At 39.9% G+C, this 25,650-nt stretch overlaps 1 protein-coding gene across 16 annotated transcripts in view; it reads right to left on the reverse strand.

Moving 5' to 3' along the window:
• The window catches only part of TNRC6A (trinucleotide repeat containing adaptor 6A), a 207,413-nt gene that overhangs the window by 156,770 nt on the left and 24,993 nt on the right, over positions 1-25,650 (reverse strand). For all 16 annotated transcript variants that reach the window (XR_012000602.1, XR_012000601.1, XR_012000600.1 and 13 more), the window contains exon 2: positions 16,560-16,685. Coding sequence is in view for 13 of the 16 variants with exons in the window: in XM_072753650.1 (XP_072609751.1) it covers positions 16,560-16,639 (80 nt within the window). In the remaining 3 variants the exon portion in view is untranslated. The remainder of the gene's footprint in view (positions 1-16,559; positions 16,686-25,650) is intronic.

The following is a 25,650-nucleotide window of genomic DNA, read 5'->3' on the forward strand; positions in this document are numbered from 1 at the left end:
AGTGAGCCCACATAAGTCCAGCACAGCCTCCCAGCTGACCATAGATTCATGAACAACAGAGTGGTGCTATTTTAAGCCTTTTTTTTTCTTCACTGGCTTTGGTTAGTAGAAGCTAACTAAAAAACCAAGATAACTCGGTGAATAAATGTTGCAATCAGGATTTGTTCCTGGGCTGTGCTCTTTTTCCTTTTTTTCCCAGCCTGTGCTTTAAACACCATTTCTCAGAAACACTCAGAAAATTTCCAATTTACATTGGTGTGCATCATTGCTGCAGGACAACTGCTCGTAACTTTCCACTGATTGTGGACCACACATCAGCTGCCTTGTACCAGTAGCACTTCACACGGATTTGATTGATACGCCAGCAGAGCACAGATAGAGGGGCAGAGAAAGATCTGTTCCCCTCAAGAAAATTTACTGCAAGTGGCACCTTTAATAATTCTTTAAAGGCTGTAGTTCTCAGCCAGAAGTGATTTTGACCCCCTGGTGAATATTGGCAGTGTCTGGAGACATTTTTTATTGTTGCAACTGGGGAGTGGGGTGCTACTGGCATATAGAGGGTAGAGGCCAATGGGTACTGCTAAACACACACCCTACAATGCACAAGACAAGCCCCCAAATCAGGATAATTGGGCCAAAATATCAATAGTGGTGAGGTTGAGAAATCCTGTTGACTATTGTTAGAACTGTGATGGTCGTTTCTGAGCAGTGGATCTCAACCCTGTCTATGCATTAGATTCATCCACGGAATTAAAAAAAAAAAAAAAAAAAAGCAAACCAAAAACAAAAAAACAAAAAACCAATGCTCAGCCCTGATTTCCAGAGACTCTGATTCATTTGGGGTGGGGCCATTTAAAAAATTCTTTCCAAGTGATTGGAATGTATGGCCAGGGCTGAAAGCCACCACTTGAGAGAAAGCACTATGACAATGCGTCCTACAAAGAGGACAGAGAAATGGTGGGGTTTTTTTGTTTTTTTGTTTTTAAGATTTTATTTATTTATTTCAGAGAGAGAGAGAGGGAGCAAGCTCCATGCAGGGAGCCCGACGTGGGACTCGATCCCAGGTCTCCAGGACCCGGGCTGAAGGCAGCGCTAAATAGCTGAGCCCCCCGGGCTGCCCAAGAGAAATGGTGTTTTAAAAAATTCACTTGCCCGTTCTTCTCATCAAAACAGCCTCTCCACCTCGGTCCAGCCCCCCTGATGGTGGAAGCTGACGGCACCCCCCTGCATGATTCCCTCTAGTCCTGTGGCTTACCTTCCCTGGTTTCTGTCTGCCTCCACTTTTGTTCTCTACCACCCTCGCCCCAAATGAACACTTTTTTTCTGATGCAAAACTACGTGCTCACAGAAAGCCTTTACAGAAAGCATTTCAGGGCTTATAAGCTTTTCTCGGAGATTTGGGGATTATAGGCAGGACACTCTGTCCACAAGAGTCTTCTGACGTCCCAGTTTTCATTCGTCCCTCCTTTCTATGCCCTATGGGGTTAACTCAGCAGGCTTGGGATGGTCAAACCTTGCATATTTCATTAAAAAGCCTGGCTTCTCATATGCCCTGGAAGATGACCTTTAAGGCCTTGGAATAACCGGTGTGAGAAGAGTGTCTTTGTAGACCTGAAGCCTTGGGCCCTGCCAGAGAGTTTATGCTAATATGTGATTTGTGGTGGGGACTTTGGGCCACGCTCTACCAGTGGGACTTCTGGACAGGCTGGAGACGGTTGACCTAATTAAGGTCAGTCACACGGTCCTGACATGATTGACCCCCAGTAAAAACTAAAGACACCAAGGCTTAGAGGAGCCTCCCTGGTTGAAAGCACTCTGTGTGAGTTGTCACACATCCCTGCCAGGACAATTCAGTGTTGTCTACATGATCCCTCTTTGGAGGTACAACTGGAAGCCAGCGCCTGGACTCTGCAGGGGCAGCTTTTCCCTTGGCTCGTTTAATGTGTACCCTTTCACATAACAAATGTTAACTGTGAATATAACAGCTTTTTTGAGCTCTATGAGCCCTTCCAGGAATCATCGAAGCTGAGAGTGGTCTTGGGAACCCCTGACACATCTTCCCACTCCTCGCTTTCCACTTCTTTTGTAATGAACCAGAAGATTCTTCTGTCTCTTACAAAATTTAGGTCACTTGTATTTTGCACTCACTTCTAAGTAGTTTATCAATAAATTTCTTTCAAATAGGGGTACTGAGGTGGTTCAGGCACGTAAGCATCTGCCATCAGCTCACGTCATGATCCTAGGGTCCTGGGATGGAGTCCCCACCTTGGGCTCCCTCCGCAGCGGGGAGTCTACCCCTCCTCCCAGCTTATGCTCACTTTCTCTCTCTCTTAAATAAATAAATAACATTTTTTTAAAGAAATTTCTTTCAAAATAAATTCAGTGCTCCCTTTAGAAGTGATGTTGGTAAAAACAGTTTTTTCTAGCTTATCTCCTTTTCTCTAGCTTATCTCACATGCTAGGAAGCATGCGAGTGTATGCATGCTTGCGTACACACATGTATACTCACACTCATACCCTTAGAGTGGTCCTACCTTTACCAGAACCAGGACTAGGAATTACTTTACTGCCAGAATCTAGGCATTATTTCCACTGACTGTAAGGCCAGTGAAAGAAGATGAAAAACACCACGGGCAGCGCACCTCAGAGTGCCTCTCTGCACACACAACATGAGGTCTCTTTACCACCCCTTCACAGTGACTAATGGCTGCATAGATCTCACCACATACCTGTACCATAATTTTCTAACCAGACATCTATTGTTGAATAATTGCATTTCCAACATTTTTGCTTTTCCAAATAAAGCACCAGTGAAGATTCTTGCATAGTAATCATTAGGCTCTGCTATAATTATTTTCTTAACATCAATTTCTACACATGGGATTTCTGAATTAAAGAGCACAGATGTTTTTAAGATTGTTGATAGATTACATCTTTTGAGGACTGTATCAGTTGAAAATTCCACCAGTTCTACGTAAACATGATCATTTCCCTGCTTCCTTATCATGCTGGGCATTAATTACTCGCTCCATTAATTAATTAACTGCTCTTTCAGTAAAAGGATGGTTAGTTAAATTACAGTGCATGTATACTTCAGAATATTATGCTGTGAAGAACAAGGGAACTTTCTGGAATATAAAGGTGGAGAGAAATAAAAATACTTTTCCTATTCCAATAAAACAAAATGAACAAAAAAATGAAAAAAATCTAGATTTTAAAAACCCATCAGGAACATTTAGAAGAAGAGAGAGGTTTATGACCCCATGTTATGGCTTTAAAATGTCAATGGAGGAAATACAGAAGCTTCATGGAATCAACAAGCAGCTTCTACCCTGCATCCCAAGAAGAGGGGTTGAGGAATGGTAGGAGGTAATGGTGAAAATGCTGGAAAATCTGAGTAATATCCCCAATTTGGAGAGAAGTCAACTGACGGATGAGTCCCAGCCTAGAGAGAAGGCTCCCCCATCCTTGGAGAAGGCCCTGCCTTCATCTCGCTGTTCTACTAGAGTGTTGGAAAACAGCTAAGGGCTGCTTAATGTGTACCCTTTCACATAACAAATGTTAACTGTGAATATAACAGCTTTTTTGAGCTCTATGAGCCCTTCCAGGAATCATCGAAGCTGAGAGTGGTCTTGGGAACCCCTGACACATCTTCCCACTCCTCGCTTTCCACTTCTTTTGTAATGAACCAGAAGATTCTTCTGTCTCTCAGATGGTAGGAGAGCAGGAAAAAGAGGTATAGATGGGTCTCAACCACCTCATTCTAACCATCCCCTGTCATAAAAGGAATTAGACAGAAGACAATAAGGAGAAGAAATCAGGTAAGTCTCCTGAGGGCAGTTGTGACAGGTGGAGGTACATGGTGGCTGTCTCCTACCCCCACTTTTGGCAAGGAGGGTAGTGGATGGGATCTCTGGAAAAGCTGGGTGAGACATTTTCTATCACTGACAAATGAGGAAGTAGAGGTTTAAAATATTATCTAAAAGCATAAAGGCAAGCTAAAATTATAAAGCTAAAAATTACCAGAAACACATAGATACAAAGTAATGCGAAGCAATGCAAACATAATGCTTGTATCAAATTGGAGAGAACTGAGAAAATGTTAAAACAGAAAATAGAACATGAGAGAATTAAAACAAAGTGCTTCTTATTTCAATAAGTGTATGTGGATTTTTTTTTTTTTAAAGAAGCAATTTACAGAGAAAACCTTTCAGGTTGGGTCAAAAAAGCAAAACCTAACTTTGGGTTGAAAACAAAATAATATGTTTTAAGTTTCTCAGAAAGGTTGAAAGGTGTGAACAAAGACATGCTGGATGAAGTTAACAACAACAACAACAAAAAGCAAGGTTCATGACATTAATATTAGGCAAAATCAAATCCAAAGTTCAATGAGGTAATGAAGACCAGTGGAGGGATTTTATAATGACAAAGGGCTCATACCTTCCACATTTAGGCTAATACTTCAATGATTGAGAAAATAACCAAAAATAGCATCAAAATATTCAAAGTATCAACTTCCAACACACACCAAGGACTACCAGACTTAACTATAGTTCGTTTCTCCCTTGATAGATAAGGAAATTAAAAATAAAGACTTCAAGGACCTGGGATGCCGGGGTGGCTCAGTGGTTGAGCATCTGCCTTTGGATCAGGTCATGATCCCGGAGTTCCAGAACTGAATTCCACATCGGGGTCTCTGCAGGGAGCCTGCCCCTCCCTCTGCCTCTCGTGAATAAATAAATAAAATCTTAAAAAAAACCAAAAAACTTCAAGAACCTGAATGTATATTTAATAAAGCTGGTTTTGTCATTTTGTATCAGATGCTATACTCTGATATAGAGGATAAACCTTTTCATGAGCCTGTGGAATTTTTTTGTGTGTGTGTGTGAAGATTTTATTTATTCATAAGAGACACAGAGAGAGAGGCAGAGACATAGGTAGAGGAAGAAGCAGGCTCCCTGCAGGGAGCCCGATGCGGGACTGGATTCCAGAACCCTGGGATCACGCCCTGAACCTGTGAGCTACCCAGGTGTCCCTAGCCTGTGGAATTTTTACAATAACAGACTATATATCAGGCTACAAAGAAAATCCTAACAAAATTCAAAAAAGCACAAACAGTACAGACCATTTTCAAATCACAATGCTAGAAAACTAGAAAACTCACAACAAAACAAGGATTAGAAAATAATTATAATGAAAAACCTACCACCCATTGAGGCGGGGAGGGATCAAAGAAAAATTGTAAACCAGAATTTCCCCCGGTATCTTGAATAATGAAAAAAAGTTTAATAGATGGTAAAAACCTATGTCATACAGCTAATGCTGGGTTAAGAGGAAAATACATAGTCTTAAACACATTAGTAAAGAAGGCAATGAAATAAATTCAGTATGCCATTGACAGAATTAGAAAAAGAACAAACTATCCTATGAAGTCAGAAGGAAGAAAATAATAAAGAAATTCATGAATTTGGAAACAAAACCATCAGACAGGGGAACATCACACAGGAGAAATGAAAATACTTAGTACCTTGCTAAACTTTGTGCAATTATTTTTCTTTAAAGATTTTATTTATTTATTCATAAAAGACACAGAGAGAGGCAGAGAGAGAGGCAGAGACACAGGCAGAGGGAGAAGCAGGCTCCATGCCGGGAGCCTGAATCAGAACTGGATCCCAGGACCCCAGGATCACGCCCTGGGCCGAAGGCAGAGGCTCAACCACTGAGCCACCCAGGCGTCCCAAAGTTTGTGCAATTAAATTAGAGAATCTAGGGGTGCCTGGGTGGCTCAGTCCATTAAGTATCTGACTCTTGGTTTCTGCTCAGGTTATGATCTCGCCACTGTGAGATGAAGCCCTGCATCTGACTCTGTGCTCAGTGCAGTCAGCCTTGGATTCTTCTCCCTCTGCCCCTCCCTGTTGGTGCTCTCGATCTCTCTCTCTCTATATCAAATAAATATATCTTTTTTTAAAAAAATTTGAAAATCTGAATGAAAATCTCCAAACAATAAGCAGAAACAAAACTGAGAATATCAACCAGCTCCCTGTAGCAAATCCACCAGACCCTGAGGGTTTCTCAGAGGAATTTTTTCAATTAGCCACTAACAGACAATTCTACTTCTATATAAATTATATTAGAGCAAAGGGAATGAAAAGACATTAATTTTTTCTGTGAAAGCAACATTAAAACCTGAAAATCATGTTATAAAAAACTATATACCAATCTCATTTATAAATATCATACCTTAAATAAGATATTATTTAAAGAAAACCTAACATATTTCAGAAATGTAGGAAATGCTGAGTATTTGGACGTATATTAATAAGCATCTGGGCAGCCCAGGTGGCTCAGCGGTTTAGTGCTGCCTTTGGCCTAGGATGTGATCCTGGAGACCCGGGATCAAGTCCCATATCGGGCTCCCGGCACGGAGCCTGCTTCTCCCTCTGCCTGTGTCTGTGTGTCTCTCTCATGAATAAATAAATAAAATCTTTAAAAAAAAAAAAAGCATCGGTCCTCATATATCTTGGTAAAAAAATCATAAAATCATCTAAAAAACTTAATTTAAGAATTAGCATAGAATTGACAAAATTTTCTCCTATCTTTCTAAATCTCAACTGGATCTCTGGCTAAACCTACTTTTTTATTTCCAAATTTTAAAATATGCATTCTATTTTCCTTGATAGATCTCTCTAGAGTTTTATTTTTATTTATTTTTTTTTTTTAATTTTTATTTATTTATGATAGTCACAGAGAGAGAGAGGCAGAGACACAGGCAGAGGGAGAAGCAGGCTCCATGCACCGGGAGCCTGATGTGGGATTCGATCCCGGGTCTCCAGGATTGCGCCCTGGGCCAAAGGCAGGCGCCAAACCGCTGCACCACCCAGGGATCCCTCTCTAGAGTTTTATTTTACTGATTTCATCAATGATCCAGGTCATGGCTTTATTTAACATTTTTTTCTCTATATCGCTTAACTTTGTCATGTCTGCTTTTACCATGCTTAATTCCATCTATCTGCTATTTTACTCCTTTTAGGTGTCTTTTTGTAATTTCCCCCCCTTTTTTAAGATTTAATTTTTAAGTAATCTCTCCACCCAATATGGGGCTTGAACTCATGACTCTGAGGTGAAGAGTTGCATGCTCCACCAAATGAGCCAGCCAGGCACCCCTCATAACCCCCTTTTATCAGAAACATTTCTTTTCCTTCCTTCCTTCCTTCCTTCTTTCCTTCCTTCCTTCCTTCCTTCCTTCCTTCCTTCCTTCCTTCCTTCCGTTCTTCTCTCTCTCTCTCTCTCTCTCAAGCAGGATCACACCCAGTGTGGAGCCCAATGTGGGACTTGATCTCATGACCCTGAGATCATGACCTGAGCTGAGATCAAGAGTTGGACACTATGACTGAGCCTCTCAGGCGCCTCTCTTTTCATTCTATCTCAACAAAAGCATTTAAAATTATGATTTTGCTTCTGATTATTGAATTGCCTACATCTCATCAGTTTTTGAAAGGCAGTGTTCTATTTGTATTCTTTTGTACATAAACAGAAACTGAAGGTTTTTTTTCTTTTGTTCCCCAAAGTAATTTATAGGTGTGATTTTTAAAAAATTCTACGCATTCTGAGTTTTTCATTACCCTGATATTATTCATCGATATGTGTTTTTTTAGATTGACTGATTGATTTATGAATGAGGGAGGAGGAGCAGAGGAAGAGAGAGAATTTAAAGCAGGCTCCACCCCCAGTGTAGAGCCCAATGAAGGGTTTGATCTCATGACCCTGAGATCATGACCTGAGCCAAATTTAAGAGTTGGACAGTTTACCCAGTCACCCAGGGGCCCCTTAAGTTTTATTTATTTAAGTAATCTCTGCACCCAATGTGGGCTCAAATTCACAACCCTAAGATCAAGAGTTGCAAGCTCTGTGACAGTCAGCCAGGCACCTCTACTTAGATTTCTTTAAAAAAACAAAAATGAAATAAATATTTATATTCTAGTCATAAATTAAGTTAAATCTGTACTTTTATGAATTTTTGGCATCATAAAATTAAGTTTTGATCTAACTTTGATAATTAAGAAGGGCAAGGAACTTTCTTAAGTTCAGATATCGGTTTTAATAGTTCTAAGGACTTGTTGACTTAACATTTTAAAACAATAACCATTTGATACAGGAAATGCATTTGCTACATTTGTTTGTAGCAGAGAATTTTGTTTGCTTCTTCAGTGCTGTAAGCTACATTTATCACAGGAGATTAATTTTTCTTACTGAACTAGTTATAATGAGCTCAGCCAGCATATATTATCCTGGAATCAGGAAAAGCTCTGGTAAGACTTTCCTCCTTACTTTGGTCATGTCATAGAAATAAATGATGACTACAGTAGGAATGGCTTAAAAACACAAAGCAGAATTTCTCTTTGACAATTTCTATCATTTTTTTTCTGTCAGTGCTTTGCTTTTTATTTCAGACGTTCATAAAAAGGTTATTATCCTTTAGAGAGATTCTACTTCCTACCATAAAATAACACTCGCCTAAAATGCTTTGGTTATGTGTCCTCTTTCCTCTAGAATTGCTATTACTGTCCTGTTTATGTTTGTATTCCTGGCGTATTCTAGAGCAGCCTCCCTTTCCCCCCCCCCCCCCAACACTAAAAAAAAAAAAAAAAGAAAAAAGAAAAAAGAATATTTATTTATTTGAGAGAGAGAAAGGGAACCAGCATGGGGAGCGGCAGGCCGAGAGAGGGGGAGGAGCAGGCTCCCCGCTGAGCAGGGCTCCATCCTAGGACCCTGGGATTATGACCTGAGGTGAAGGCACATCTGTAACCCAGGCACCCCACCCCTTAACATTTTTGATTCGCTTTTTATTAGTCTGGCCTCTTTGGAAACATGATACGGCTGGATTTTAAAAATCTAAAATGTTTTGTTTTTAATTGGGTTGCTTAAGTCTTTTTTATTTCTGCTGTATTATTAGGTCTTATCATTTTCCTCCTGTTTTGTATTTCCCGAAGGTAATGCTCTCTTGTTTACTTTTTCTTCTTGTCATTTGCAGTATGAGTCATGTTGTCTTTGTTGGTGTTATGGTTCTACTTTTTATAGATTAATTCATTTCGGTTTTATTCATAGACACACATCCTCCACTTAGATAGTTTCCACAATTCAGTCTTAGGCTGCATTTCTAAGGCTGTGATCTTACAGAAGTGGAATGCAATTTCAATTTAGGGAATGGTTTGAAGCAAATGCTCCCAAGAAGCTCCAATTTCAGGACGCGTTTATATAGAGTTTGAGGAGATTCTCTGGTCTCTCTGCTGATTTCGTTGTCTTTCTTGACTAATCTATTTACTCAATCAATGTCAGGTGGAGATAGGGTCATTTGGGATAAAGATTAAATTTATCAGTCCATGTCCTATAGGCCCTGGGGTAAACTGGATCTACTGGGAGGGCAGAGAACTGGCGCTGGGAATCTATTCATTTGAAATCGGGTTTTTCTAAGGTAAAAAGAGGGTGCATTGAGGACTCCAGACATTTAGATTCCACAGCCTCTTCTTTCCTGAGAAAGGTTATGTTGTTTAGATCCTAGTTCCCACTTAATCAACGTCTATATTTAAGAAATCAAGAAAGCAGAAGAAAAGAACAGTGGATATGAAAATGGAAATACAGGAATGACTGGAAAATGTTGAGGTCAGTGGGTTGGATGCCAACTGAGACCGTGGTCTGGAGGCTTTTCATGCAGCAGCAGTGTGTGATGGGGAACCTGGATGCTAGCCAAAACACTGGTGGAAGCAAGCCTCATAAATTAGTTTTGATCACTGTTTGGCATTTCCCACTTTCCGTTTACAGAAAGGCCACCATATAATTTGCGCATCTTCTTTTTGAAGAATTACTTTTGACATATGCACTAAATATTATAACCATGTGATAGCACTTATTTAGACACCGTATAATCTGTATTGCAGTTAATTCTATTTAATTGGTGTCTTTGCTCATCTTTCCACTTATCAAGACTTCCTCTTAAGTTCTTTTTCTCCCAAGTTAATTTTAATTATATGAGTAATACATTAATGTATTCTTCTTATTAAATCCCAGTTAGTCTAAATTTTCTCTCTCCCTCCACAGAGACTCAGAGGTAACCACCCTGGTGTGTATCTATCTATCCAACTATCTACTCAATTTTAAAATGTGTTTTTTTGTTTGTTTGTTTGTTTTAATTTGGGAAACAGAGTGAGAGAGAGCAAGAGGGAGGAACAGAGCTCTAGGAGAGGGCAAAGCAGACTCCCCAACTGAGCAGTGAGCCCTATCCAGGGCTCAATCCCAGGACCCTGAGATCACGACCTGAGCCAAAATCAAGGGTTGGAGGCCTAAATAACTGAGCCACCCAGGCACCCCCAAAATGTGGTATGTTAAAAATAATATCACATTGTACAATTTGCTTTTTCCCCTCCCCACCTGTAATATGTCTTGGAGATTTAAGTAAATACCTGTTTAATTTTTTTAAAAGATTTATTTGTTTGAGAGACAGCGAGAGAGTATGGGGGGAGTGGCAGATGGAGATTGAGAGAGAGAATCTCAAGCAGATTCTCTATTGAGCATGCAGCCTGATGCAGGGCTCGATCTCATGACCCTGAGATGATGACCGAAGCCAAAATCAAGTTAGATGTTTAACTGACTGAGCCACCCAATTGCCCTGGTTAAAAAAAAAAAAATCTATCTTATTTATTCTTATTTTTAAAAAATATTTATTTATGAGAGAGAGAGAGAGAGAGAGAGAGAGAAGGAATGGTGTGTGTGTGTGGGGGGGGGGGGGGGGTGCAGTCCAGGACTCCAAGATCATGACCTGAGCTGAAGGCAGAGGCTTAACGTACTGAGCCACCCAGGCACTCCTAAAAATCTTTTAAACTGTGGCATAAAGTTCCTTAGAATGGATACACTGCAATTTTTTGGGTCATAGTCCAATTGATAGGTATCAGGGTTGTTCTGGTTGCTGACTACTGTAAACAATGTTGCAAGGGATACCCTCCTGTCTGCCCTCTGGTACACATGGGGGAAGTTTCTTCCTGGAAGAAACTAAGCAGAAGAATTGCTTAGGCCATTTATTGTCGTGGTTTTGTATTTCTACTGTGCTTTCCAATATAGTAGCCACTAGCCATGTGTAACCACTGAGCATTTTCACTGTGGCTAATGTAAGTGGAGAATTAATTCTTAGTTTTACTTAAGTTTTAAAATTTCAAAACTAAATCAGTGTAAGAATTTTCTGTTAAATTCCATTTTGGGCAGCCCGGGTGGCTCAGTGGTTTAGCGCCGCCTTCAGCCCAGGGTATGATCCTGGAGACCCGGGATCGAGTACCACGTCAGGCTCTTTGCATGGAACCTGCTTCCCCCTCTGCCTCTCTGTCTGTGTGTTTTTCATGAATAAGTAAGTAAAATCTTATAAATAATAAATAAATAAATAAATAAATAAATAAATAAATTCCGTTTTATCAGTAGGACAAACGATTGCTTTCTAGTAATTGCACCACATGAAATATTATTACTACATTCATTGTAGATCATGTGCTAGGTACATAAAGCATACATAGTGTTACAGATCAGCCATTATTGCATGTTTCTGGAATTACTAGGTGCCAATGGAATGATTTGGTTTAAATGATCTTTTCTGTGCACTGACATAACACCACAACGTGTTTACTTGAATATTTGTGCAAACAGTATGGGTTGCACGACATCTTTGTAAACCACAACTTGTAATTAAATAAAAATCCATATTATTTTCATTATCATAAAACCCAATCATTTTTCTATGTAGGGACATAATTTTAAATTTATTTTATTTTTTTAAGATTTTATTTATTTATTCATGAGAGATACACAGAGAGAGAGAGAGGCAGAGACACGGGCAGAGGGAGAAGCAGGCTTCATGCAGGGAGCCTGACGTGGGACTCGATCCCAGGTCTCCAGGATCAGGCCCTGGGCTGAAGGCGGCACTAAACTGCTGAGCCACCTGGGCTGCCCCTGATTTTAAATTTAAAACGAAGGCATCCAGTGAACGCAGAACCAAATGGAGATGCAGAAGCTAGTGCTATGATGAGAAGAGAGAGAGAAAAAAAAGGAAAATATAGAGATTGAAAGAGGATAAACCACAAATTTCATGATGAATGGCAACTGTAATTTGCTGGGCAAAGCAAAACAAAAATGCTGCATTTGTTGTAGAACAAACATTTAAAAAGATAATAAAGTGGAAAATATTGATGCATTTTCAGCAAACACAGAATGAATTTGATAAGAGGTTTTCTCTTAACATTCAAAAAAATTGATGGCAAGGGAAACAAAAACAAAAATAAGCTACTGGAACTACATCAAAATAAAAAGCTTCTGCACAGCAAAGGAACCATCAACGAAATGAAAAGGCATCCTACAGAATGGGAGAAGATATTTGCAAATGATGTATCTGATAAGGGGTTAATATCCAAAATATATAAAGAACTTATACAACACAATACCAAAAAACCCCCAATAACTCCATTAAAGATTGGGCAGAGGATATGAATAGATATTTTTTCAAAGAAGCATCCAGATGGCCAACATATACATGAAAAGATGCTCAACATCACTCATCATCAGGGAAATGCAAATCAAAACTGCAATGAGATATCACCTCACACCTGTCAGAATGGCTGGTATCAAAAAGGCAAGAAATAACAAGTGTAGAGGAGGATGTAGAGAAAAATGACCCATTGTGCACTGTTGGTGCCAGTGTAAATTGGTTCAGCCACTAGAGAAAAACAGTATGGAGGTTCCTTAAAAAAATTAAAAATAGAATACCATTCAACAATTCCATTATTGGGTAATGACCCAAAGAAAACAAAAACACTAATTAAAAAAGATATATGCACCCCTGTGTTTATTACAGCATTCCTTATAAAAGGCAAGATATTGAATATTATGCAGCCATAAGAAAGGATGAGATTTGCCATTTGCTACAACATGGATGCATAGATGGACCTAGAGGGTATTATGCTAAGTAAAATATATCAGACTGAGAAAGACAAATACTAAATGATTTCATTCATTTGTGGAATCTAAATAAAAAAGAATAAACAAACAGAAAGCAGAATCATACCTGTAAATACAGAGAACTGATGGTTGCCAGAGGGGAGGGAGTGGGGGATGGGTACAATGGGTAAAGAGGGGTGGGAGATACAGGGCTCCGATTATGGAATGAATATATTACAGGAATAAAAGGCACAGCATAAGGAATATAGCCAATGATAGTGTTCTAGCACCGTAGCTACACTTGTATGAACTTCTCAAATACTGTGTTATACACGTGAAACTAATGTAACATTGTGTGTCAACTATACTCAAAAGAATTTTTTTTTAAATTTTATTTATTTATGATAGGCACACAGTGAGAGAGAGAGAAGCAGAGACATAGGCAGAGGGAGAAGCAGGCTCCATGCACCGGGAGCCCGACGTGGGATTCAATCCCGGGTCTCCAGGATCGCGCCCTGGGCCAAAGGCAGGCGCTAAACCGCTGCGCCACCCAGGGATCCCTCAAAAGAATTTTTTAAAGAAGAATTGATGACACACAAGACAAGATGGCCACTATCACTTCCCAGTCAGGAGGGAAATGTAAATCAAAATCACAACGAGATCTCACCTCACCATGCCCATTAAGTTGGCTATTACCAAAAACTAACATGTGTTGATGAGGAACTGGAACCCTTGTACCATGCAAAATGGTACTTTCATTGTGAAAAACAGTATGGCAGCTGTTCCTCAAAAAATCATGAGAGAAAGACTAAAAAGATATATCATAAAAAGTAAACAGTTTTCAGTTAAGCCACCAATCAATTGCCTGCAGAATAAAAGATCTTATTGAAGATAAATTCAAATTTTGAAACAATAGCAAACCTTAGCGGAGTTACACCATAAGACACTGCCCAATTAATACTGAATTTAATTATTTTATTTATTTATTTTTAAGTTTATTTATTTAAGTCATCTCTCCATCCAACGTGGGGCTCGAACTCATGACCCTAAGATCAGGAGTCACATGCTCTTCTCACCGAGCCAGACAAGCATCCTGAGCATATTTAGTTTTAAAAGTCTTCCAAATTTATGAAGCAACATTGTCAATTCATTGCTTAAAAATATAAACTGTGGCATAGAGTTTTTAAAAATTTTTTACATCTGACAAAGAAGAAGCTCAGTTAGAAATGAAATAAATTAGTTTCTATCACGCCAGATGGTGCTCCAGCTATGTTCAGTAAAAAAAAAAAAAAAAAAAAAAAAAAAAAAAATCTGGATTTATTGTAATTTCAAAACAGGAGACTGATGTTTCCCTTATTGCTTCATTCCACCGTATGATATATATTGAAAATATTTGTGTTCATTTTCAGAAGTAGACTCTGTGGAAAGTGTCATGGACATAGCTGTTAAAATTGTTCAGTGTATACATTCAAGTGCTGTGAATCACCAGCTTTGGAAAAAAACAGAAAGCAATAAATGCGATGATCTTGTCTCTGTATCTATGTTCATTGGTTGGGTCACGGAAGGGTTCTACAAAGACTTACTGTGCTGTGAAATTTCAATTCAAGATTTGCTTGAAACAACAGGAATTCTTACCAAATATTTAATAATCAAAGACAAAACATGGTGATCTATGTTTTCTCACTGATACCACAGTATATACGAATGAGATAAATTTGAAGCTCTAAGGACACAAAAAGCTTCCTTGCAGCCTAGCTAGAAGGCTACAAGAATTTTCATTGAAATGGAAGCTTCTCATAATATATATCGATGATTTATTGAATGATTTAACGAATTTTCCCATATGAATATATATGTAAAAGATTTTTAATTGTAATCACCAACATTATGTAAACTATGTGCAAAATCTACAAGAAAAACTTAAAGAGTGTTTTGTTGGCAGCAATGAACTTAGTTTTCAATTTATGCAATACCCCTTTACATTCCATGTTAATAATACTGAGTTGACATGAGTCAGTGAATTGATGTAACTTGGACAGACCTAATTTTGACACTGATCTGCTTTTGCTACAAACAATAGTTCTAATAAAAATGAATTTGCTTTGTCAATGTGGAAATGAACATTAAAGGAAAATCACTTTCTGGTACTTGGTCCAGTAATTGAAAAAGTTTTAAGCATTCTTAGAAGAGCTTGGGTATGTGACTTGACCTTTTCAACCATAAATATAAATACAGATCAAATATTTCCAATGAAAATCTAGCATCTAGATTGAGTTCTGCTGAGTATGAAATACACCCTGGATTTCCAAGACTTAAAACAACAACAACAAAAAGGAACGACATCTCATTAATGATTTTTTATATTGAATATATGTTGATGTGATGAAATTTTGTAAATATTGGGTTAAATAAAATGTACCATTAAAATTAATTTCACCTGTTCCTACCTTTTTACTGTGGTTACTAGAAGATTTTAAATTATATTTGTGGTTTAGATTATATTCTATCAAATGGCACTAATCTAGAATCCCTCCATTCTTGTGTGTGCCAGATCTCCTCTGTGGGAATTACTCACTGGGATTAGGTCTCACATGAGGGCAAAAGAAGGCATTTGCCTCCTCTCGCAATTCTCACTGTGGAGGCAGAAGGAGCCAGGTCCAAAGAAGTAGCCATAAACCCGAGTGATCAGGTGCTTACTCCTGGGAATTCAATTTGGAGTAGTGGTGCAGACAGAAGCATTATCTAGAAGTGGAACTCAATATGGTGGCAGTGGCAGTGTGTGGACCAGGCTTTTTTAATTTTCCAAACTACTGCTGCTGCTATGGGGGTGGGGTGGATGGATGTTGGAGAAGCAAACACGATGTCCACTACAGAAGTATAACTAGAGAAAGATGTTGAATCAGGTGAAGATGGTGTCAAGCATCAAGTCTGAAGGGTTAGGGAGGCCTCCAAATAGGGACTAAGCAACAAGAGTGGAAGCCAGGAAGGTGGCAAGGGGCTGGAGTGTAGAGTGTAGCATGAGCTGTACCTAAGAATGAATGGTGGATGGGGGTGGTAGCTGAAAGAAACCATAGAAAGATTAAGTAAGGTGGAGGTAAGGATTCTCTATCTGTCCTAATCAACAGTCCTGCTAACAAAACCATCCTCTGAATTATGGAGTGAATATCTGGGTTAATTCAAGAAAAAGGACTCTCTGGAACCACAATATCATGGCAACCACGAAGGAATTCTACTTTCTCTATAGACTGGGTTGCATGGTTGTGCAATGGATTCTTTTCTTAATCTGGAGAAATTTAATGGTTCAGGAGCTCAGTCTGTTTGGCTATTATTTCAGGTGTAAGGACCCAGCTTGTAACTGGGCTCCTGCCACCAGTGCCCCAGTTCTGAGGGTATCTCCCTTCTTCACTCCTGCACCTGAGTCTCTGTCCTAATGCATTGCTTGGGATGTGACTTATTTGTCTCAGAGGCTGGAAATGTTCCTTGAATCTCAATTCAGTGACCACAGCCCTGCTCTGGCTTCCTTAGTTGGAAGCCCAGGCAGCTCTGGGCTGAATGGACTGACCCATGGCCCCCAGCATGAGTGATACTACCTGTTCCATTCCTCGGGCAGCGGAATGTCTTGAGAGCCAGGACACCTGGCTTCTAGGCCTGGCTCTGCCACTAGTTGCATGACTTTAGGCAAATCACATCACCTCTCTGGTCCTCAGTTTTCACACCTGAGAAACGAAGGGGTTGCATTATATTAGTGATTCTCTACTTTTAATTAGTTTTCCCTCCCAAACACAGCCAGTGGTGTATATTTACCTATTTACACACCCCCATTTGCAACTCCCGGGTGTTAACTAATCTCATCCCTTCCTTCCCCACTCAAGAAAGCCTATGGGAATGCAGGGAAGACAGTTGGATTGCATTTTTATTAAGATTAAAAATAATCATCTGCAACCTTTTGACTACAACAGAGTTCACTTACTGAGGATTTAATTACCCACCTTCCAAATCAACAGTGAGAGAGAGGGAAAGAGAGAAGGCACAAGAAGGAAAACCTCATCATTTAGTGAGGAATGAGTGTGAGGTGGGAAACAGACCCATCATCTCCTCCACTGGTCTCTGTAGTGCAAACCTCCCATCCTGTGACCTTCCTTCCCACCCTCTGAGGTTCTCATTAGCTGAGAATCATACAAATAATTTTAATACAAAGTCCCTAAATGCAAACAATGACTTCAGCTCATAGTCAACTAAAGAAACAAAAATTTGTACTGATGCTGAGAGAAAGCTTGACAGCATAGTATTTCCAGCAGAGCTTCTTCCTTAGACATTTTTGTTTTTAATTAATTTATTTGAGGGGGAGAGAGAGAGCAAGCATGAGTGGGGGTGAGGGTGCGGGTGCAGGTTGAGAAAGGAAGAGGGAGGGAGAATCTCAAGTAGGCTTCGTGCTGAGTGTGGAGCCCTACCTGGGGCTCAATCTCACAACCTGAGCAGAAACCAAGAGTCCGTTGCTTAGCCGACTGCGCCACCCAGAGGCCCCATCCCTAGACGTTTTCAAGGGAAACTAACTACAGTTTTTGCCTTCTACACTGGCCTACTAAGTGTAAGACCAGATTCTACAGGATTCTCCACGGTCTTATTTCCAGGCCTCACAAGTCACCCTTCACAACTGCTGGGTTTGTGTGCCAGGGCTGCTGGCTGCTGAGCTGGTGTCTCTGAGGTTTCCGCCCATGTCAGAGGGCTGGGAAACCACCTGTTTTCAGCCTCCCACCCTCTACCTGGCTTCCTCTACCTGGTGCTCCTCTTCCACACTCCTGCCTAGGACTATGAACACTAGCAGTAGTCTTTCTTGTCAGTATTTGCATCCACTTTACAGTTGTTGACCCTTTGTGAGCTGCACAAGGGCAGAGATTTGTCTAGTTAATTCCTTGCTCTGTTGCCGCTGGCATAACAGGTATATAGTTAAGTACTTATGGAATATAGGAATGACCAAAAGATTGAAAGCAGAAATAAATAGAGGAAATTCTTTCTATAGACTGATTTACACCCCCTTTGCACATAAATAGGTGCTAGTCTTTCTCTTCTTTTATGATAAACACTCACATGAACACTAAAGAAAAATTGTCAGCCCCACATAATTCTCTCCTAACTTTCAGAGCCAAGGAATTTGAAATATTTGTTAGCATGCTCCGTTTCCCCTTCTTCGTATCCCATTTCTCCTCAAACCTCCAGGATCTGGCATCTGGTGCCTCCACATGAGTAAAAGTGCTTCCATCATCAAGAACCTACACATCGCCAAATCCAACGGACACATTTTTCGTCCTTATTTTACTTGCTCTCTTGACTCTAAAACCTCAAATTAGTCTGAATATCCACTGAATGTGTTTATTATTCTTAAGTAGAGGGAAGACAGAAGTGATTTAAAGAAAAAAACCCACAGGAATGACAGTAAAAGTCAATATTGTTCCTGTTTTCCCAATGTGATCAACTTAAGGGGGAGACTAAATACAAAATCTTTCGGAGATTATAGGGATGTGTTTGTTCAATCATTCACATATTCATACACACACTGAATCCCTTCACTGTGCCCAGCAGTGGAGAAGTAAGACAAGCCAGCGGATTTCAAGGAGGGTCCCTCTGGGGGTTGTGCCATCGACAATAAGATGGGTCATTTTGAATTTTAAAAACGATAACGAGGGATCCCTGGGTGGCTCAGCAGTTGAGCATCTGCCTTCGGCCCAGGGTATGATCCTGGAATTTTGGGATCGAGTCCGGCATCAGGATCCCCCGAGGGAGCCTGCTTCTCCCTCTGCCTGTGTCTCTGCCTCTTTCTCTGTTCTCTCATGAATAAGAAAATAAAATCTTTTAATTTAAAAAAATGATAACGAAACTGTTGACAGGCAGTATTCATATAGGAAGTGTACACATTTCAAAAGTTCAGTTTGATGAATTTTCACAGACCGAACGTATGAGTGTTAACATCACCTGGGTTAAGAGACAGCACATTACCAGAATTCCCACTGTCTTCTTCTGGACCCTCTCTGCTGCACAGTAATCGCTGTCCTCACTTTTAGAGGGTAGATCCCTGTTACCTGAATCTGTTTTGTTCTCCATATGAATGGACTCTCATGTTGCCTTGCTTCTTTTGCTCAATTATGGCATTTGCAAGATGTATTGATACTGTGGCAAGCAGTTGGACATCATTCATTCTCCCTGATGTCTGAATTCTCTATAGCAATATCCTCTACTTCCCCACGTGGGACCTTCCTTCCCATAATTAACCCTGGTTCCCTCTCTCCCATCCCCCTTCCCTGCTTTTTCTCCATACCTCTTATCACCATCTAACGTACTACACATTTTATTTCTTTCTTTTATCATTTGCCCCTTGCCTAGAATGTAAGTTCCATGGAGTCAGAGAAGTGTTGGATGAATTGTCTTTGAACAAATGAACCTCAGCTACTTCTGCATGGTGCCCAGCATGCTCTAGCTGGAGGGAATGCCGAGTTGCCCAGACAGAACAGATGCGTCAAAACTGCAACAAAGTGTCATTTAGCAGGAGGAGCCAACCTGATGTGAAGCCAGGTGTGGCTCTCCTACTGTGACATCTGTACCTCAACCATGAATATCGATGTGAAAAGCCTACATAAAATGCTTGCAAATGAATTTTAAAAGTTTATTCAAATGGAGAAAGAAAATAGCCTAGAAGTTATCTGTCAATTGGGAATATCCCTTGGGGTACTGGGAAATTGGATTTGAACTTCCTGCTTTTCCACCCTTTTATATTTTTGGAATTTTTTTTTTAAGATTTTAAAAATTTATTCATGAGAGAGGCAGAGAATAGGCAGAAGGAGAAGCAGGTTCCTTATGGGGAGCCGGATGCAGGACTGGATCCCAGGACCCTGGGATCACGTCCTGAGTCGAAGGCAGACAGACGCTCAACTGCTGAGCCACCCAGACATCCTATATTTTTGGAATTCTTAATAATAAGATCCATTGATTTAGTAGTTAAAAATTAAAGAGGGAAGGCAGAAGTGATTTAAAAAAAGAAAAACCAGGAAGCGCAGTCTATCTTAGTACTGTAAAAACTGTTTAATATTTGCAAATGGATATTAAAGATATCACTAAGCCCTACAACATTTTATAAAAAATTACAAATTTAATAGTACAATAATAGAAGAATGCCTAGCTTATAGTAGGCACCCAGATACTTCTTGAATGAATGAAAATATATTAAGATGTTAAGTCATGTCAATAGGTCAAATAAGAAAAAAAAGACATCATTTAACTAATAAATACAGAAAAAGCATTTAAAAAGAATTCAGCATCCATTCCTGATGAAAACCCTTGGCACGCATTAAAGAAAAAGGTTTCCATCCTATGCCTCTCTGCAAACCACTGCAATCTGGCTTTTGCTGGCACCACGCCATGGAAACTGCTTTCCCCAAGGCGATCAGTGCCCTACATATTGCCAAATCCAATGCACTTGGATGGGGACCAATAAATATGTAATGAATTAAGCAATAGATGATAAAAGAATCTCAGATCAACAGTCAACATCACTCTTAAAAATAAAACACCAGAGATGTCTCTTCAAAGTCAGAAACTAAACCAGGATGTGAGCCACTGCTATCATTTGACATTTTTCTGGAAGCTCAAGCAAAAACAAGCAAAAAAAAAAAAAAAAAAAAAAAAGCCAACAAAAAAAGCAAAACAAAACAAAAAATGCCCCCCAAAACTATGGAGACAAAACAAAGTACAGCTATTGGAAATAAGGAAATAATAATTATCTTTTTTGCATGGAATCTAGGAGAATCATAAAAAAAAACTATCAGAAATAATGAGAGTTCTAGAAGTTTACAAAATAAATACACTGTGAAGAGCAATTGTTTCCCCCAAATATCAGCAAGGGGAATGTCTATTAAATGATGAAGCCACTAAGAAAGTAAGATATAAAGAAGGCACAGAATCCCACAAAGGAGAAGGAAAACAATCGAGGTAAAAGTTACAGAATTCCAGCATTACAAATGTAAAGGAAACATTGTACAGTAGATAATATTTTTAACTGACTAAATGCAAAAAATAAGTTTTGCTCAGGTTGCAAATTTTATATTAAATTCTAAGTGAGAGAGGCTTGATATCTAGCATCAGGTACAGCTTAACTACGAGACAGGGTCAAGACTGTTAACATGGGTGCTGAAATCATACTCCAGTTCCTTTGTTTCCATCCGTGACCTCTGATTGGAGTTTCTCCTGAATTTGTAAGGTCAGCTGACCTGAGATGGTTAATTCTGCTCCCTTGTAGGGAAGAGACTTGATGAGAGTGGGAAAGTGTGAACAAGTGTAGGGACGATGGACAAATCAAAGCTGTGGTATCAATACTTCTGTTAGTTTCAGCAGGAAGCTTATAGTTCTTGTGATCACTTGTGGGTTCCACATATTAGTTAAGGGGTGTGAAGCACTTGAAAGAATTTTATGTATTTAATGTGCATTTGGTTTGAAACATATTGAGTGAACTGTCACACTATTCTAAGAGGTACTGGAGATATTGTGCTGAAAAGACACATAAAGTCCCTGCCTCAAAAGAGCTTACCTTCTAATCAGAGAACAAACAAATGATTAACAGGATTTTTTTAAAAGACCCTTTGAAAGAGTCACTTTTTTTTTTTTAAGATTTTATTTATTTATTAGAGACAGAAAGAGAGAGAGGAGATAGACACAGGCAGAGGGAGAAGCAGGCTCCATGCAGGGAGCCCGATGTGGGTCTCAATCTCAGGTCTCCAGGATCACACCCTGGGCTGAAAGCGGTGCTAAACCGCTGAGCCACCGGGGCTGCCCTCACTTTTTATTTTTTTTTTAAGATTTTATTTACTTATTCACGAGACTCAGAGAGAAAGGCAGAGACAAAGGCAGAGGAAAAGCAGGCTCCCTGTGGAGAGCCCTATACAGGACTCAATCCCAGGACCCCAGGATTATGCCCTGAGCCAAAGGCAGATGCTCAACCACTGAGTCATCCAGGTACCTCTTTAAAAGTGACTGATGCTGTGAAGAAAATAAACCTGGCTAGGGATAGACATTGAAAGGGGGGGAGGGTACTTTATTTATTTATTGAAGATTTTATTTATTTGAGAGAGAGAGAGAGAGAGAGAGAGAGAAAGTACAACCAGGGAGAGCAGCAGAGGATGAGGAATAAGCAGACACCCCATTGAGCGGGGAGCCTAATGCAGGGCTCGATTCTAGAACCCCAGGATCATGAGCTGAGTCAGACGCTTAACTGACTGAGCCACCCAGGTGCCCCAGGAAGACAGTATTTTACTTAGCAGTTTGCTCAATTGATAACATTTAGATATTTAGACATATGGTGTATAGACCTTCTCTGGTACTTCTGGTCCGACAGGCACCCACTCCAATCACATTTTTATAAGTCTCTTGAAAACTCTCTGGTGAAGGCCATTGTTGACCTTCAGTTTGCCAATCCAGTGGCCCAGTCTCTGCCCTTATCTTTCTCAACATCTCAACAGCATTTCATGCAATTAATCACTTTCTTTAGAGTTCTGGGACTCCCCTGCTCCCTCTCAGTTCTTCACTTCATTCCTCCTCCTCTTCCCATTTGCCCTAAATAATGGGATGCCCCAGGGTTCAGGCCTCAGACTTCACCATCACTCCACTTGTAATCCTTTCCTTTTGGTATCATAGGTCTCTTGTCTAGAAAAACCACCTACAAGCTGATGACTCTCTTATACTTTCCCATATCCTGCTGCCCGCTCACCATCTCCACTTGGGTAGCCAGGAGGCACCTCACGTTTTACAGGTCCACACTAGAATTCTTGATTTCTCCTCAACATACATGTCCCTCAGCCCTCCCCACCTCCACTTTCTTCCCACCATCCATCCAGCTGTGTCATTCTAAATCCTAGAAGTTCTTGATTTTCCGTTGCCTTATATCCCACACTCAATCAATCCCTAGAGTTCAGTTCTTTTGCTCCACCTTCAAAACATCTCCCATTTACACCACATCATCGTCTTCCAATCCAATATCATCTTCTACCTGGACTACTTAAGGAGCATCTCAGCTGGCCTGTCTGGTTCCAGTCGTACCCCTCCTCACTGCAGATGATCAATCTAACAGCAGCCCCCATGGGCTTTTAGAATCATAAAACAGATCACATTACACCCATGCTGAAAACCTTCCAGTGACTTACTTTCACATTAAAAATAAAATCCACAGGGGCACCTGGGTGGCTCAGTCAGTTAAGCATCAGACCCTTGGTTTCAGCTCAGGTCAGAATCTCAGGGTCGTGAGAAGTCCTGCATTGGGTTCCATGCTAGGTGAGGAGTTTGCTTAAGATTCTCTCTCTCTCAGAAAATAAAAATAAAAATAAATAAAATCCAGACTCCTCCCCAGGGTCATCAGCACCTGCTTTGCTTTCTATCTCTGCTCTCCATCACCCCTCTGTTTCAGCCATCAGTGGTTGCCTTACAGACTCTGAACATATCAAATCAAGCTCATTTTTGCCTGTTTCCTGTGCATGAACTGCTTTGCTTCTACATGGGTTACTCCTCCATTCGTTTTTTGATCTCAGCTCAAATACCTCCTCAAAGAAGTCTTTTTTTTTTTTTAAGATTTTATTTATTTATTCATGAGAAACACACAGAGAGAGGCAGAGACGCAGGCAGAGGGAGAAGCAGGCTCCCTGCAAGGAGCTCAATGCGGGACTTGATCCTGGGACCAAAGGCAGCCGCTCAACTGCTGAGCCACCGAGGCGTCCCGTCAAAGAAGTCTTTGATCTAAAGTACACCCCTCGGGTACCTGGGTGTCTCAGTTGGTTAAGCATCTGCCTTTAGCTCAGGTCATGATCTCAGGGTCCTGGGGTTGAGCCCTGAGTTGGGCACCCTGTTCAGCCGGGAGTCTGCTTCTCCCTCTCCCTCTGCCCCTCTCCCTGTTTGTGCTGTCTCAGATAAATAAATAAAAATCTTTAAAAAAGAAAGGGCCAGGAATAATTCTTCCACTATAAGAGGAGGGGGAGCAGATTAAATGTGCACAGATGCAGCAGGTTGGTAACTCCCAGCATTAGGAAGAAAAAAGACCATTCTTTTCTAATTGCTCCTTGTATTTTTAATTGCATAAGTGAGATTATTCGTTGAGTATAGGGAGAGACAAGTTGTGAAAAGTGATAGGGGAGCACTTAAAAATGGTTAAGATGGTAAATTTCATGTCATGTGTTTTTTTTAATCACAAAAATAATTTAAAGAATTATAAAAAGGCTAAAAAATGACCATCTTCCTCTACCTCCTCCAAAAAAAAAAAAAAAAAGCTATCTGGAAAAACAGGAGAGTAAATACATTAGGGAAATGTAATATTAGAGGGGCAGTGCTGGAGGCTTACTGGAGATTTGTGGACATAAATTTAAAGCAAAACCAATAAACATAATTGTGCATGTTTTTCCTCCTGCTGCTTTCCATTGCCAGGTGAAGTACGTAAAAAGTTGGGTTAGGGGAGTTTGAGAGTTTGATTGATATAAGATTTGTGACTTTAATTAAAAATGCTTAAGAGAATTTGATTGATTTAGACGGCAATGGAATGTGTAGAAACCTCGGGATTAGTAAATAATTTCAGACTTAATAGGTTTGTAAACAGTGTTTCAGCATTCAGCAATTCTGTTTGTTACATTTATAAGTCTGCCTTGTCAGACGTTTGAAGCACTGAAGAGAATCAAATTTGCAATTGTGGTTAAAAATGCCAACGCTACGGGAATGTTATTAATCAAGTTTGTAAATGATGGTTAAATATTTAGGGGAATTTACTATGTCAAATTTACAAGCTAATTTAGCATTGATCTAAGAACAAATAAAAATCTGTCAGTCATTAACTTTACATAAGCGATAGCTGGCCTTATAAACACAATAATATGATCTGTGGGTTGTATGTTAAAGGCTTAGGGAAAACTAGGTTTTCAAATCTATAACTTTAACACATTGAGCATTAGTTAACATACAAGTAACTGTAAGTATACTCCTGTTTGCATTAAGGCTGAAATTTAGATGCTAAAAATACAGCTGTTCCCTGTGAGATGCCATCTTATGCCAGTCTATTTTATTTTCTCAGTACAGGTGTCTACCGCCCATGTTCCAAAATCCTACTAAAATGATACAAAAATACGGTAGTCTCTCATTATGTGGGGTTTTTCTTGCTGTCGTTTAAGTTACCTGGAACCAACCGCAGTCCAGAAGCACATGATCCTCCTGATTCATGGTCAGAAGGTTAATAGTAGCCTAGCGCTATGTCACAGTGCCTACGTCATTCACCTCATTTCATCCCATCAGTGGGCATTTTATTGTCTCACATCATCACGAGAAGAGGAAGGGTGAGAACAGGATAATAAGATCCTTTGAGAGAGAGACCACATTCACATAACTTTTATTACAGTATATTATAATCGTTCTATTTGTTATTATCGTTAGTCTCTTATGGTGTCTAATTTACATTTTTTAAAGATTTATTTTAGAGAGAGAGAGCGAGAGTGAGTGTGGTGGGGGAAGAGTAGAGGGAGAGAGAGAATCTCAAGCAGACTCCATGCTAATGCAGACCCTGACTTGGGGCTTGATCTCACGACCCTGAGGTCATGACCTGAGCTGAAACCAAGAGTCAGATGCTTAACCAACTGTGCCACCCAGGTGCCCCCGTGCCTAATTTATAAA

This window comes from Vulpes vulpes, chromosome 3 (genome assembly GCF_048418805.1).
Source record: "Vulpes vulpes isolate BD-2025 chromosome 3, VulVul3, whole genome shotgun sequence".
NCBI classification, from domain to species: domain Eukaryota; kingdom Metazoa; phylum Chordata; class Mammalia; order Carnivora; family Canidae; genus Vulpes; species Vulpes vulpes.